Genomic DNA, 13,946 nt, shown 5'->3' on the forward strand with positions numbered 1-13,946 from the left:
CACTCACGGTGCTACTTTTCTTCCAGACCAGTGCTCATGGCTGGGCCCAGCACCCACATTGTCCCTATGCTGTTCCTCGCCCTTCTGGTGCTCCTGGAGCTGAGCCTGGCAGGCTCCCTGGGACCTGGAACCTCTGCTCGGAACCTTCCTGAGAATCATGTCGACCTCCAGGAGCCAGCACTGTGGATGCCTCCAGCCAGCCACCACCGCCGGCGGGGCCTGGGCAAGAAGGAGCGGGGCCCAGGCATGCCTGGCCAGGCCCAGGACGGAACTGTGGTCTCCACCACCAGACAGGCCTCCAGGCTGCCAGGGGCAGAGGAGCTGCTGCCTGGGCAGAGTCCTGCAGGCCTGGTGCAGGACAAGGAGCTGTTCCTAGGCTTGGTGCTGCCCTACCCTGAGAAGGAGGACCAGTCTCCCGGGTCAGAGAGGGTCAAGAAACGCAGCAGGGAGCACAAGAGACGCAAGGAGAGGTTGAAACTGCACAGAGGTAGCTGGAGGTCTGCGAGGGGGTGGGGTTCTGCCCCAGAAGGGAGGGGTAGGGGGATGGGGGAAGGTCATACCCGAATGACCAAGGGGGCTCTCGAGCAGGAGCGGGAGGCCATGAGGGAAGTGTGAGAACCCTGGCAAGATATTCAGAGCCCCCAAAGAGGGCAGGCAGCGAGCCCCTAGAAGTGGGGAGGGGTCTCTCAAAAGTCAGAATGACCTGGGAAGAGGAAGGAGCTGGGAGAAGCCTGGCGGTAGAGCGTGGGGGAGAGGGATACACAGCTGTCGAAGCTCCATCTTCACAATGAACAATCCTCCTACATCAGGAAGTTCTACCTTGGGTCTGACCTGAATCCAGCCCACGATGGGCCCTGAATGGAGATGCTCTCCTTTGGTGCCCTCCAAGCACATCCTTTAACCAACTCGGAAGCCCGGAGCGGGGGCCAAGCGTTTAGACCCTGATGCTAGGTCTGCCCAAGTTCAGGTTGCGACTCTACCACTTCTTGGCCGGGTGCCCTGTGCAAGTCGCCTTTCTGTGCCTCAGTTTCTCCCTCTGCAAAATGAGGATAATGGCCCCATCCACCCCCGGGGCCGATTCATAGATGATTTAGGTGCTTAGAATGGTGTCTAGCGGGCATTAGGGACAATGAACGTAGCTAATTCTCAACTTGCTCTTGACGTGGGAATCGCCGGCCCCTGACCCGGATGCAGATGACCCAGGGAGAGACGTGGTGTCCTTATCCCTCTGGCCTCTGCCCTGCGTGTCTCTTGAGGTGCTCCCCAGCAGCCCTGCTCACCTTCTTTTAGGTCTCCCCACAACCCCAAATCCCTGTGAGGGCCCCGCTGTCCCTGGCCCCAGCTGCCCCCTCCCTTTGCCCACTCAGTCCTTGAACAAACACACCCCAGCCGCTCTGTCCACGTGGCTCCTCCTGTCTCCCCCTGCCCCAAGACCACCAGGCAACCTGGGCTTCAGGTGACCAGACAGCCTCCAGGGGCAGACCAAGTTTCACAAACATGGGACAGGCATTCTGTAGGAGGAGAGTGATGGAGACTCAGGCCCCCGTCTCTTGCATCAGCAGGGGCTTGCTTCCCTGCCAGGCCTCCTGAGGCCTCCCCCCAAGGTGGACAGAACCCAGTTGAGAGACCCCAGCTTAGACTCAGCCTCCCACCCCTGGAGGTCAGTGTCAGGTTGGGGAGGGAACGCTGGTATCCCTGAGGCAGGAACTCATCCCAGCGCAGCCTCAGGCCCCAGCTCCGTCAAGCCAAGGGGGCCCTCTGAAGGGAGTCGGCGTGTTGGGTGCGTGGAGGAGAGGACAGTGGAAGTCTAGAAGCCAGACCCAGCCCTGCTGACTTGCTGTGGAGCTCCGGTTGCCTGAGCCCCAGTTTCCTCTTCTGTAAAATGAATGGAGCGGATTCAGGGGTCCCTAAGTCCCCTTTCTACTCTCTGTGGTTAGTTTCTGGAGGGTGAGGCAGCTCCAACAGACCCAACCAATCTTAAAGTCAGATCTTGCCTGAGTAAGAGAGGCAAGGATGAACCCAGGTCCCCCAGCTTCTCTCGAAGTCTCTTTGTTCTGATCACCCCAACCCTGCACACTCTGTCCCCCTCACACTTAACCTACCCCAACGACCATGGGTCTTGGAAGGCAGCATTAGTTGTTCAAAAGCACTGGCTTTGCACTCAGATGGACCTGGGTTTGAATCCAGGCTCTGTTGTCTGCTAGCTGTGTGTCCCGAGGCAAGTTGCCTAACCTCTCTGTGCTTTAGTTTCCTCCCCTGTAGATGAAACTGAAGGAGCACCCATGTCCTAAGAGTTCCTACGATGGTTAGATGAAATAATGCTTGTAGGGCAGGACCCAGCATGTGACAAGGACCCAGTACACAGCAGGTACTTAATAAACAGGGGGATGATTATCACCACATAGGAAGACTCATTTATACATGAGAAGCTGCAGCTCTTACCTTCTCAGTCTTCTCCCCTACGGCAATGCCTCTTAGCCTCATCGCATTACGCCCCTCCTCAGACTTCACCTCTGCCAGGAAGCCTCCTGTGGTTAGTCCCACTGGTTTCCATTTGTTGCACCTCTGGCTGCACCCACCAACCTGGACTTGAACTTGCGAGAACATTGCTCTAGAGAGAATCCTTGGGCTGTCCCCTCAGCAACACCACAAGTTCATTGAAGACGTTCCCTCCCTCCTCTTTCCTGCCACCCCGAGTCCCCCATTTCGACCCCCCTAGGAAGGGGAGCAGCAGGAATATTGGCTGAGCCAATGGCTTGTCCCATGGTCCCTGCCACCTCCTTGCTTGGCGTTGGAAACGTGAATTTTGCTGTGGGCTGACCCAGGACGGTGAGCAGATAAAGCCCCTGTGTGTCCCCCTCCGTGTCTCAGGCCGAGCCGTGGTCCGAGGTCCTAGCTCCCTGATGAAGAAGGCAGAGCCCCCCAAAGACCAGGCGCTGGATGCCACGATGGAGGAGTCCTCCACCGGCCTGGCCCCCACCAACCTCTACTTAACCACCTTTGAGGCAGCACCCGCCACAGAAGAGTCCCTGATCCTGCCTGTCACATCTCTGTGGCCCCAGGTAAGGGGCCCCAGAACAGCCTCGGAGTATATGCAGGGAGACTGAGGCCAGGGGGTGGGAGGGACTTGGTTGAGGCCACCGAACCAGGTCTCTTGATGCCCGTCCAGGTCGGGTGCACCCCAGCAGACACTGTCCAGGAGAATGGGGTCCTAAGGGCTCACTCCAGGGGCAGCAGGGAGGCAAGGACCCTCTCTGCACAGTGGCTCTCCAGGGAAAAGAGCCAGGACCTTGGGAAAAATTTCATACAGACCCAACAGTCCAGAGAAGAAGAATTTTTAGAACCATGCCCCTGGGGGGCTCCGGGGGGCCTCAGTGGGTTAAGCCTCTGCCTTTGGCTCAGGTCATGATCTCAGGGTCCTGAGATCAAGCCCCGCATCAGGCTCTCTGCTTGGCGGGGAACCTGCTTACCCCCTCTTTCTGCCTGCCTCTCTACCTATTTGTGATCTCTCTCTGTCAAATAAATAAAATAAAATCTTTAAAAAAAAAAAAGCCACGTCCCCGGGACGCCTAGGTGGCTCAGTCAGTAAAGCATCTGCTTTCTGCTCAGGTCCTGATCCCAGGGTCCAGGGATCGAGCCCTACATTGGGCTCCCTGCTCAGCGGGGATCTTGTTTCTACTGCTCCCTCCGCCCCTGCCTCCTGCTCCTGTGCACGCGCTCTTTCTCTCTCAAATGAATAAATGAACTCAACAAGAGGCGCATCCTGCTTGGACCCCTTTTGCAGCTTTGAATTTTTTCCAAATAAAATTATTGCAGATCACTAAAGTGTATGTATAGAAGAAGTCAGACTTTTTAAGCAGCAGGTCATTCTTACTCCCTTTGGGGTCTTATACCCCCCTTGAGATTTTTTTTCCTAAGTCATCCCTACACCCAATGTGGGGCTCGAACTTACAACCCCGAGATCAAGAGTCGCATGCTCCACTGACCGAGCCAGCCAGGCACCCCACACCCAGGCCCCGCCCGTGTCTGATAAAAGCTGGGGACCATCTCCAAGGAATACATGGTGTCTCATGCTGTCCAAGGCCTCCCGCAGAAGCCACTCGGTTGAGAACCCTGCCCTAGAAGATGCCTTTATTGCCCATGTCCTACCATGTGCTGATCCAGCCCCGAGACCTCTGGCCAGGGCTGTGAGTCCAGCTGAGCTGTGGTCTCATGGTGCCACAGAAAGCTAGTAATTTTGCAGGGGAGAGAAGGGACAGCAGGGAAGTGAGCGGCTTGGCTTCATCCCACTCCCCCACCCCCTGAGGAGTCCCTCCTTTGCCCTCTGGATCCGGGTCCCACATTTCCTCTCCCCACCGGTTGGGAACTCCAACCTCATTCCTCTTCATGCCCCTTCTGTAGGCTCAGCCCAGGCCTGATGGGGAGGTGATGCCCACGCTGGACATGGCCTTGTTCGACTGGACCGATTATGAAGACTTAAAACCTGAAGTCTGGCCCTCAGCTAAGAAGAAAGGTATGTCCACCTCCCCTGCCACCCCCATGCCTGGGCTCCCTTCTGTTGTGGTGAGGGGCGGTGGGGAGACCAGTGAGCCCAGCCTGACCTACAGATGTCCAGAGTAGAAAGGCATGGAGTCTAACCCGGGACTGACACCCAGGACACCAATGCCATTCTCAAGCGCTGATCGAGGGCCAAAGGTTTTCCTCTACCAACTCATTTTACCCTGAAAAACGATCTGTTGGGTCTATCCTGCTGTTGATCCCATTTTAGAGAGGAGAAGACTAAGGCAGAGAGAGAGGTAGAGAGTCTCATCCACAGCACACAGCGCGAGTGGCCGTATGAGCCCCCGTGCTCAGTCCCTCTGCTCTGCTGGACGTCAGCTTCTGATGACACATCTTCTTGTCCCCAGAGAAACACCGGGGTAAATTCTCCAGCGACGGTAATGAGACATCACCCGCTGAAGGGGAACCATGCGACCATCACCAAGATTGCCTGCCAGGTACCCAAGCAGCACCCAGGATCAGGGCAGGAGGCTGGTGCAGGGGGGTGGGGGGAAGAGCCTGCACAGGGGTGAGGGCCTTTGGGGGAGGACAAGTGATAGCAATCACGGCTACCCCTCTACTGAGACTTGCTGTTATACTGTAGTAAATCTTCACAGCAACCCAGAGAAAGGGCGCCTCTCATCCCCAGGGTTCAGGCAAGGAAACCAAGCCTCAGAGAGCCTAAGTGTCTTGGCTGAGGTCACACAGCAAGGAGGTAACTCAAACCTGGGTCTGTGTGATTCTCCACCCTAGCCCCATGCTGTCTCAAGTCAGGATCAGCCCTCCCTCGACTTCTTCCTCTTAACACCTGTTTGGGCTTAATTCTGTCCTTGTCCTCTTATGACACTGCGGGGCCTTGTAGGGGGCTGGGGGGGGTGCTATCATCACATCCTCCCTGTAGAGCAGCTGTGCCCATCATACAGTCTATAAACAAGGGGCCTGATGTTGGAACTAATGTCTTAAACTGCTGGCCCTTGTTGGGTCAGTTTGGACCCCTGGGAAGTGGAGACCGAGGTGGGAGTCCAAGGGCAGAAGGTTTATTCTGGGGGAAGACGGAAAGCCTGTGAATGGCAAAAGTGGGGAGGAAGCAGGAATGGACCCAGAAACCTGGGGTGCAATCTCAGCCAGCCCGAGCGGGGAGCTCCGGAGCAGGGTGGCCTGCTGATGGAGTTCACATTGGGCAGGACTGCCCAGGCCTTGGTCCCCTTGCTAGGGGGGTTGGGCTGCTGGGGAACCAGGGTGCCATTGGCCCAGCCCTAAAGGTGCTAACAGCTGGAGGCCGCCAGCTCACTGCTGTCCTCACCTCTGGACAGCACAGGGCTGCGGCAGAGGGGGTTGGTGCGGGAGACCCAAGCGGCCCACTTCCACAGTACCATGGTGGTTAATTCAGCGGCCGGGATATTCCACAGAACAGCAACCAAAGAAGCAATTTCGCACTGTTTAAGGCAGACCACCAGCTCCCGGACAGGCTGCTTCCCCTCCAAGCCATCGTTTTCACCCTGAGCAGAAAGAAAAGGCTTGAGTTTGGGCCAACTGGGCAGTCACCCTAGGAGCTGGCCGGGTCTGAGTGGGGGGAAACCCCATCCTCAAGCCTCCCTGGGGCATCCTTTGGGCCCTCCTGCTGCTCCCCTGGGCTTTCAGTTTCCCCATCTGTCAAAGAAGATGCTGGCAGCAATGATCCCCGAGGCCCCTCCCAGCTCCAAGCTGATTACTTACACACACACACACACACACACACACGCTGCTCTGCCCCCTCTCCCTGGGAGGGCAGCCCACGCTGCCTTCGCTCCGCCATGATCTATCAATTGCCCATCTGGGGCAGCTGGGGTCTCTGCCACCGGCCCCCGGGGCGGGGAGGCCCTGGCCATGATATCCATCAGTGGTCGCAGTAGGGAGCCTTGGGCACCAGATGGCCCACCCTGCCAGGCCACGGCCCCGGCACAGAGATGATGGATCTCCTGTCCGGCGGGACTGTGCGCACATCGGTGGGAGGGTCCGGGCAGCCGGCTGAGCCTGACCGTGTGCTTGCTGTGTGGACAGGCACCTGCTGTGAGCTGCGAGAGCATCTCTGCACGCCCCACAACCGTGGCCTTAACAACAAATGCTTTGATGACTGCATGTGCATGGAAGGTAAGCCCACCCTCTCCGGGGAGGGGGTCCCCCGTGCTCCAGAGCCAGTAAGCTCCTGCTCCTCCACGCTGGATCTGCATGGAAAGGAGGCCAAGACGTCCCAGTGGAGGGTGGGCCCAGGGGCCGACGGCAGAGGAGAGGGTGGCAGGATCCCTCGGGAGCCGCAGACGCGAGCGAGAACAGCTTTGCTCGGTGCCTTCCAATCTGTGAACTCATTTAGTCTCGATTCCTGGCATCGTTTCTCAGATTTGCTTTTCTCACCTCTTGAAATACAAGCTGGCACACTCTCCTGGGATCTGGGGGTGGGGGAAGGGAGAAGAGGAGCACATCTCTTTATTTTTTTTTTTTTTAAAAAGATTTTACTTATTTATTTGACAGAGAGAGAGAGATCACAAGTAGGCAGAGAGGCAGGCAGAGAGAGAGGGGGAAGCAGGCTCCCTGCTGAGCAGAGAGCCCGATGCGGGACTCGATCCCAGGACCCTGAGATCATGACCTGAGCCGAAGGCAGCGGCTTAACCCACTGAGCCACCCAGGCGCCCCAGCACATCTCTTTAAATAAGATCAAATCTGAGAGGGCTGGTACCCCAGACTTCTACCCCAGGGGAGGCATTCCAAGTGTGAGAATGAGGGGCGGGGCTATCCCAGCTGGGTCATGGCCGGGAGGCGGGGGGGTTGCAGGGGGGATGCACTTGGCTGTCTCCATCCTTAACTCTTCTGACCTCCCACCTGCGGCGGGCATGTCCTCCTGCCCAGGTGTGGCCCAGCGTGCCAGGCTCTGTGCCCGGCACTTCACTCCTCTTATCTCCAATAATCTTCACCACTATCCTGAGAAAGGAGTTCTTATCACCCCCATTTCATACCTGGACGCACTGAGGCACAGAGAGGTTAAGCGACTTGCCCATACTCACACAGCTAGAAAAGTTGGGGAATACTTTTAATTTTATATTCCGAAAAACTTCAGATATTCATGTTTGAAATAAGAAGCCACCATTTCACATCATTCAGTTTCAATACATACCAGCTCACTGCCAGTCTGGGCCGCCTCTCCCCCACTCCGTTCCCCATTCCAGTATGATTTTGAAGCAACTCTGGGGAGTTTGCCAATCATTCATCTGTGAATATTTCAGTATATATCTCTAAAAGATAAGTACTCTCTGAAAAATAAAATACCGGTCGCCTGAGTGGCTCAGTCGGCTCAGCGTCCGACTCTTGATTTCAGCTCAGGTAGTTCTCTCAGGGTCGGGGGATTGAACTCTGTGTTGGACTCCGTGCTGAGTGTGGAGTCTGCTTGGGATTCTCTCTCTCCTCCCCCTTCCATGCCCCTCCCCACTGCTCGCACATACAGTCTCTCTCTCAAGGAAAACAAGCCAACACCCACGAACAGTAATTACTCGATATCATTCAGTAGCTAATTGGTTTCTCACACATCCTGAGTTGGAGAATTTGGTCTTGGTCCTTCTATTAGCCATCCTAAGATACGAGCCCTGTTTTTGCTCCTAAGAGCCTCAAAAATGATCTGCTGTGAAAGCAGTAAAGTCATTTGAGCCTAATCAGTCAAGAAATATTTACTGAGTGATCACGATGTGTCTGGTACTGTTCTGGAGACTGGAGATTCAGTGGCAAAGGGAACAGGCAAACCGCCCCCCACCCTGGATTCCATTCGAGTGAGATGTGCAGATAGTAAGCAAATCAGAAGATGAGATGTCTTTTTTAAAAATTATTTTTATTAATTTATTTGACAGAGATCACAAGTAGGCAGAGAGGCAGGCAGAGAGAGAGGAAGTAAAGCAGGCTTCCTGCTGAGCAGAGAGCCAGACCTGAGGCTCCATCCCAGGACCCTGAGATCATGACCTGAGCCAAAGGCAGAGGCTTTAACCCACTAAGCCACCCAGGTGCCCCGGAGGTGATATGTCTTCAGAAAGAAATAAGGGCTGTACCGAAAATCAGGGCAGTCTGATGAGAAATCAGGGTTGTTTTAGAAAGACTGGACAGGAAGGGCAGCAGAACCAGCCAGCTGAGGATAGGGCTGCGGAGAAGGAGGGAGAGCCCTGGGCAAGAAGCAGGGCAGAGGCCCAGAGCTCGGGCAGGAATAGGGCTGGCGTGTTTCAGTGGGCCTGGCACACAGTGGCCAGCCAAGAAGGTGGCCTCAGGGCCGGTGGGGAGAAGCTGGCAGGGAGAATCACACAGGATCCTCCCTGTGTGATCCTCCCTGTCAGCTTCGTTTGATTTATAATTGGAAGTCACAGGCAGGCTTTAAACTGGAGAGTGACGTGGTCCGGCTGCAGGACTCCGGGGGGCAGGAGTGGATGGAAGTGGGCAGGGTTGAGAGGGGCGGGAGATGCTGGAAAACGACCTTCTGTTACCTGTGCGTACGGTTGGGGCCCCACTTTACAGAGTGGGAAACTGGGGTGTGGAGTGGGCCAGAGGGCACGCTAGTCCACAGGGGCCAGAACCGTGCTGAGGCCCAATCACAGTCCTTGGCCTCCAGGTCCAACCCTGGTGCCCAGAGGAGGCGGGTGTGGCCCTGCTGAGTCCAGGAATCCTTCCCCTCTCCTCCCCTGGACCTTGGGTGGGAGGGGGCAGCTTTCCAGGCACCCAAAACATATATCTGCACCCAAAGCCACATCTGCTCATTTCCTCTGATCCCTCTGGCTGTCCCCGATCCTGGAGGAGACTGTTGCCTCCTCCCTGGAGACTCAGGCTCCATTAAAAAAAAAAAAAAAAAAAGGAAGAGGAAGAAGAATGGAAATGACAACTCAGGCAGCTCCTTAAAGCTGGTCCAGGAGGACGTTGGTCACCAAGATGCCACATTGGAGGGATCTAGGTGATGCCAGGAACCCTCAGGAGGAGCAAGAGTCCTGAGGACTCCTGAGGGCCCAGGGCTGAAGTCTGGCAGTCAAGGCTAGCCTGGGTTGTAGAGGGTTCTGGAAGGGCTTCTGCAGGAACCAGGCACTCCTGCTCATGAATCCCCTGCCCCTTTCCAAGTGTCACTTGTGTGACCTCAGGACTGGATGCCCAGTGACCCAGTTGTAAATTCTAGGCCCCTAAGCACAAACTTCACAGCATTTCCTTTATTCTCTTGGTAGCGACATAAGTGAATCTTCAAGCAGCAATGTCCCGTCTTCCTGGGACCCTGGGACCAACTCCTAACCCGAACTGTAGGGATTGCTCAGGCCACACTCACATCTCTTGCCCCCACCACCAAGAGGAGGTGGCCTTCTGAGGCCTCAAATGAAAAATACATCCACCCATGTATCTCAGGGGATGCCTGTGGTCATGACAGAGAGAGCTTCAGCTCTGAAACCCACCCGCTGGTAGGCCACAAGGGCCACACTGACTTTCGTTTGAGTGGTCAGGGAGGGAGGGTCTTTGAGTCCTGAAGGCCACAAAGGAGCCAGCAATGCAAAGAGCTTGGGGAAGAGAGTTTGGCTGAGAGAAAAGCAAGTGCAAAGGCCCTGAGGCAGAACATGGCTGGGGATTGAGGAAAAGCAAGAAGACTGAGTGTGGCTGGAGCTCATGAAGAGGCGAGTGGGAAGTGAAGAGGGCAGACAGGAGGCAGGTCCAGGTCCCAGGGGGTCTTGTAAGCCAGAGTAGGAAGTTTGGATTTCCTTTTGAGTACAAGGGGGAGCCACAGGTTTTATAGGGAGAGCAGAATCTGCATTCCTTTACAAGTTTTTTTTTAGGAGACTTTTTTTTTTTTTTTTTTTAAGCGGTGTCGGGTTTACAGAAATGTGGCAGAGCAAACACTGCTCTCCTAAACCCTCTTTTCATGCACGGTTCCTCTGCTATTACTTGCACTATTTGGTTCAGTTTTTACAATGGAGGAACCAACGTTGACGAAGTCCATAATCCGCATTCGCATTCACTCTCTGCCCTGTGCGTTCCGCGGGTTCTGATAAATGCATGGTAACAGGTATCCGCCATTACAGCATCACACAGAGTAGTCTGGGGGCCCTGGACAGCCCCTGGGTTCCGTCTGTCCATCCTTCCCTTCTCCCCCAACGATCGCCTTATTGAAGGCCATTCAGGCTGCGCTGGGTGGGCTGCAGGCAGCGTAGGGTGGTGGTGAGAGGGTGCACAGGGTCCCCGAGAGCTCAAGGAAGGAAGGGGAGGAGGGCCCTGGTGGTGGGCACTCCTGACCCCCTGGCCTCTCTCCGCTCAGGGTTGCGCTGCTACGCCAAATTCCACAGGAACCGCAGGGTCACACGGAGGAAGGGGCGCTGCGTGGAGCCCGAGACGGCCAACGGCGACCAGGGATCCTTCATCAACGTCTAGCGGCTCTGCGGGGAGGCGCCTCCCCACCGGCCGCGCGGAGGTTCGGAGAAGCCGAGCGACTTGTTTAGAACTAGCAGTGGGAGATCAGGTGGGGCACCGGATGACCGAGGCTGCAGGCTCGAGCTCCGGACCCTCACCCCGGGAGGGGAGCCCCGGGCGCCGAACTGCCGCACACCTGCGCCCACCTCCCCGCCCGCGGAGGACCCGCACGGCCTGCGCCTCCCGGTGGCCCGGTGCTCCGCGGATGGCAATGTCCAGAGCGCCCTCTACTGCCCAACCTCCGCACTGCAACCGCTTCAAGTCCAAGAACGAAGAGACTTCTGAGCGCCTTGGAAGGCAAACTGCCGCAGAGAGACAGAGAATCCCAGGAGATGCGTGGGGAGCACCTGTATGTACCAGGCGCTGTGCTAAATGCGTGCCATGCGTTATCTCATTTAGTTACCACAGTGACCTTTCAAAGGATGCATTACTAACCTTTTACCAGTGAGGAAACCGAGGCAGAGTTGGTTAGGACTTGTCCAGGGTCCCAGATGGATGCCCCTCAAACCTAAACCTGTGTAAGAATCCTTGGGATCTGGCTAGAATGCAGAGTCTGGTGGGGCCGCTTCTGTATTTCTAACAAGCTCTTGGGGGCATGCTGCCGCTAGGGAAGCCCCCTGAGAGCACCCAGGTCCTAGGGAGTAAATGCTGCACCTGTCGGGTTCCGGGGCCCAAATCCTTGCCTCTCCACAACCACAGACTTATTCCAGGTTCTCCATGGCCTTCAGTGAGAGAGAAACGTTCCCTGGGAGTTCCCTTCACGGTGGTGAGATCTGCAGTTATGGGCTGCTCCCTTCCCTCCCTGGACAAAGTTGTATCATCTTTACAAACAAAGCATGCATTAAGCCCCTGCTTGCTGGGAAGGCATGATTTGGGAAGATTGGCCGCTGCCCTCTGGGAGCTGGTAATATGAGACGAGATGTGTTTGGAAGAAGCGACAGTGCTGTTCCTTCTACTTCGGTGGCTCTGCTCACTCAGTCCCAGGACACGCACTTTGACATTACCCCAATCGCTTCCTTAGTTTCTGTAGTTCATGCCCTTCGAGAATCGAATGCTGATGTGGGCTCAAAAAATACACGCATTGTGCATGTGCGCCCACTTTGCATACTGCCTTAGTGGCTTCCAGGCCTCCCACAGACCGTCTCTAGACCACCCCCCACCCCATCCCACACTTCTGCAGCAGAGCCTCCTGACGCACTGGCGCACCTCTGAGGTTCAGGTGTTGTCTGAAACTAACTGGCCCCCACAAGCTAGACCCACCCACGATGCCCATCCAGAACATCTGCCCCAGCAGATCGGGCTCTAAGGGCCACTTCAGGAGCCACTTAAACCCAGCCACCCACACCTCCTGGCACCTCACTCCTGGTCAGCCCTCTGGTCCAGGGCAAACCAGGTTGCAAACAACAAAAGCCTTCCCCATCCAAATTCCTCGCTGGCCTGGACGCCTGCCGGGGGGACCACACCCGCGATGCCAGGGCTGTTTACTCCATTGGGAAACTCAGTCAGGGTCAGGGGTCTGGCACCAAGCAAAGCAGACGGATCAAAGAGAAACGAAATATCCTTGCTCTCCTTAGTCAAGTTCTATGCGCAAAGGAATCTTAGGGGTGAAGGTGGGGCAAGGAATGGAAGAGATCAAAGCCGGCTGTTTGGAAATCAAACCCCCCAGCAGTTTTGTCTAAGACTGCACCAGAAAACACCCATGCCGTGTTTTTCACTGGGGGTGGCTGATTGAAGATTGTGCTAGAACCCTAAGTGGAGTAGGCTGCAGGCAGGAAACAAAGCATTGCTTAAGTCTGGGGGGTAGCAGCTCAGATGGCCCTAGGGCCACAGCCGTGGAAAGCACAGAAGGTCAAGACAAAGCTGAAAGGCCCCATGAAATGATCCCTGTCTAGCAGGGGAGTTCCACGTTTGGACCTTCAGGGCCTAGCTCTTTGTCCCAGCCACCTTCATTTTGAGGTCGCAAAGGTGGGTGGTCACAAAGGCTCCTAACCCCAGAGCTGGGGATCCCAAAGCTCCCCTCCCCCCAGTGTTTAACAAACCTCTCTGCCCGGAAGTTCTGCCTTAATTCTGTCTTAGATTTCCTTGGCTAGTAGGGAAGTCAATACCCCCCAATCCAGGATTCAGCAAACTTTTACCGTAAAGGGCAGGTAAATGATTTCGGCTGTGCTCTCATAAAACTACTGATGGAGGCTCAGCTGTGAATTTCGTATCACGTTCACATCTCGGTGTTTGAAAACCCATTTCTAAACGTAAAAACCTCTCTTAACTTGCAGATTACCCCAAAACGGGTGGCGGTTTGGATTTGACCCATGGGCCATAGTTGGCAGATTCCTGCTCTAGCCCACTGGGTTCAAACCTGGCTGCACGTTAGAATAATTTAGGGAACTTTCAAAGGTACTGATGATGGCCCAGGTAGAGGTGATGGTTTCATTGTTCTGGGTTGTGTCTGGGCATCGTGTGTGTTCAAGGCCCCCCCAGACGACTCCAATGTACAGCTGGGCATGAACTCTGCCCTCGTGCTCCAACCATGGGAATGCCACTGGTGGCAAACTGCCTGTTCCACCTCTCACCACCATGGCGGCCTTAGACAAGTTACTTTTTTTTAATTTCTTCATCTGTAAAATGGGAATAATGACTCTCCTGTCATAGGAATGTTGTGAGAAGTAAAGATAAAATCCTCATAGCATGTTTAGAACAGTGCCAGGCACAGAATAAGCTCCCAGTGTTGGCTGATTTGTTTTCTAGGATAATTTTAGTAGGTGGTCTGTTCTGTGACAATGATCCATCAAAGTCACGGTTTAGGCTCCATCCCTGGGAACCCTGGGGCCAGGAGATGCTCCTTTAGAAAAGAGAGAGTAGAGTTCTGGGGTCAGAGAAGTTTGGAAAACTGTTCTGGGCTCAGCCTGAGGCAGCAGGTTCAGATCCAGGTCACGGAGGTAGAGCAGGAGGAGGGGTAAGTGGCC

General features: G+C 55.4%; 1 protein-coding gene across 1 annotated transcript in view; it reads left to right on the plus strand.

The window, feature by feature from the left end:
• DRAXIN (dorsal inhibitory axon guidance protein) overlaps window positions 1-12,743 on the plus strand; it is a 25,042-nt gene extending 12,299 nt beyond the window's left edge. Inside the window, exons 2-7 of the mRNA XM_059135654.1 lie at window positions 27-487; window positions 2,872-3,062; window positions 4,402-4,513; window positions 4,908-4,997; window positions 6,580-6,669; window positions 10,832-12,743. Coding sequence (XP_058991637.1) covers window positions 37-487; window positions 2,872-3,062; window positions 4,402-4,513; window positions 4,908-4,997; window positions 6,580-6,669; window positions 10,832-10,944 — 1,047 coding nt within the window. The 5' untranslated portion in view covers window positions 27-36 and the 3' untranslated portion in view covers window positions 10,945-12,743. The remainder of the gene's footprint in view (window positions 1-26; window positions 488-2,871; window positions 3,063-4,401; window positions 4,514-4,907; window positions 4,998-6,579; window positions 6,670-10,831) is intronic.
• Window positions 12,744-13,946: the final 1,203 nt, after the last annotated feature.

This window comes from Mustela lutreola, chromosome 10 (genome assembly GCF_030435805.1).
Source record: "Mustela lutreola isolate mMusLut2 chromosome 10, mMusLut2.pri, whole genome shotgun sequence".
NCBI lineage: Eukaryota > Metazoa > Chordata > Mammalia > Carnivora > Mustelidae > Mustela > Mustela lutreola.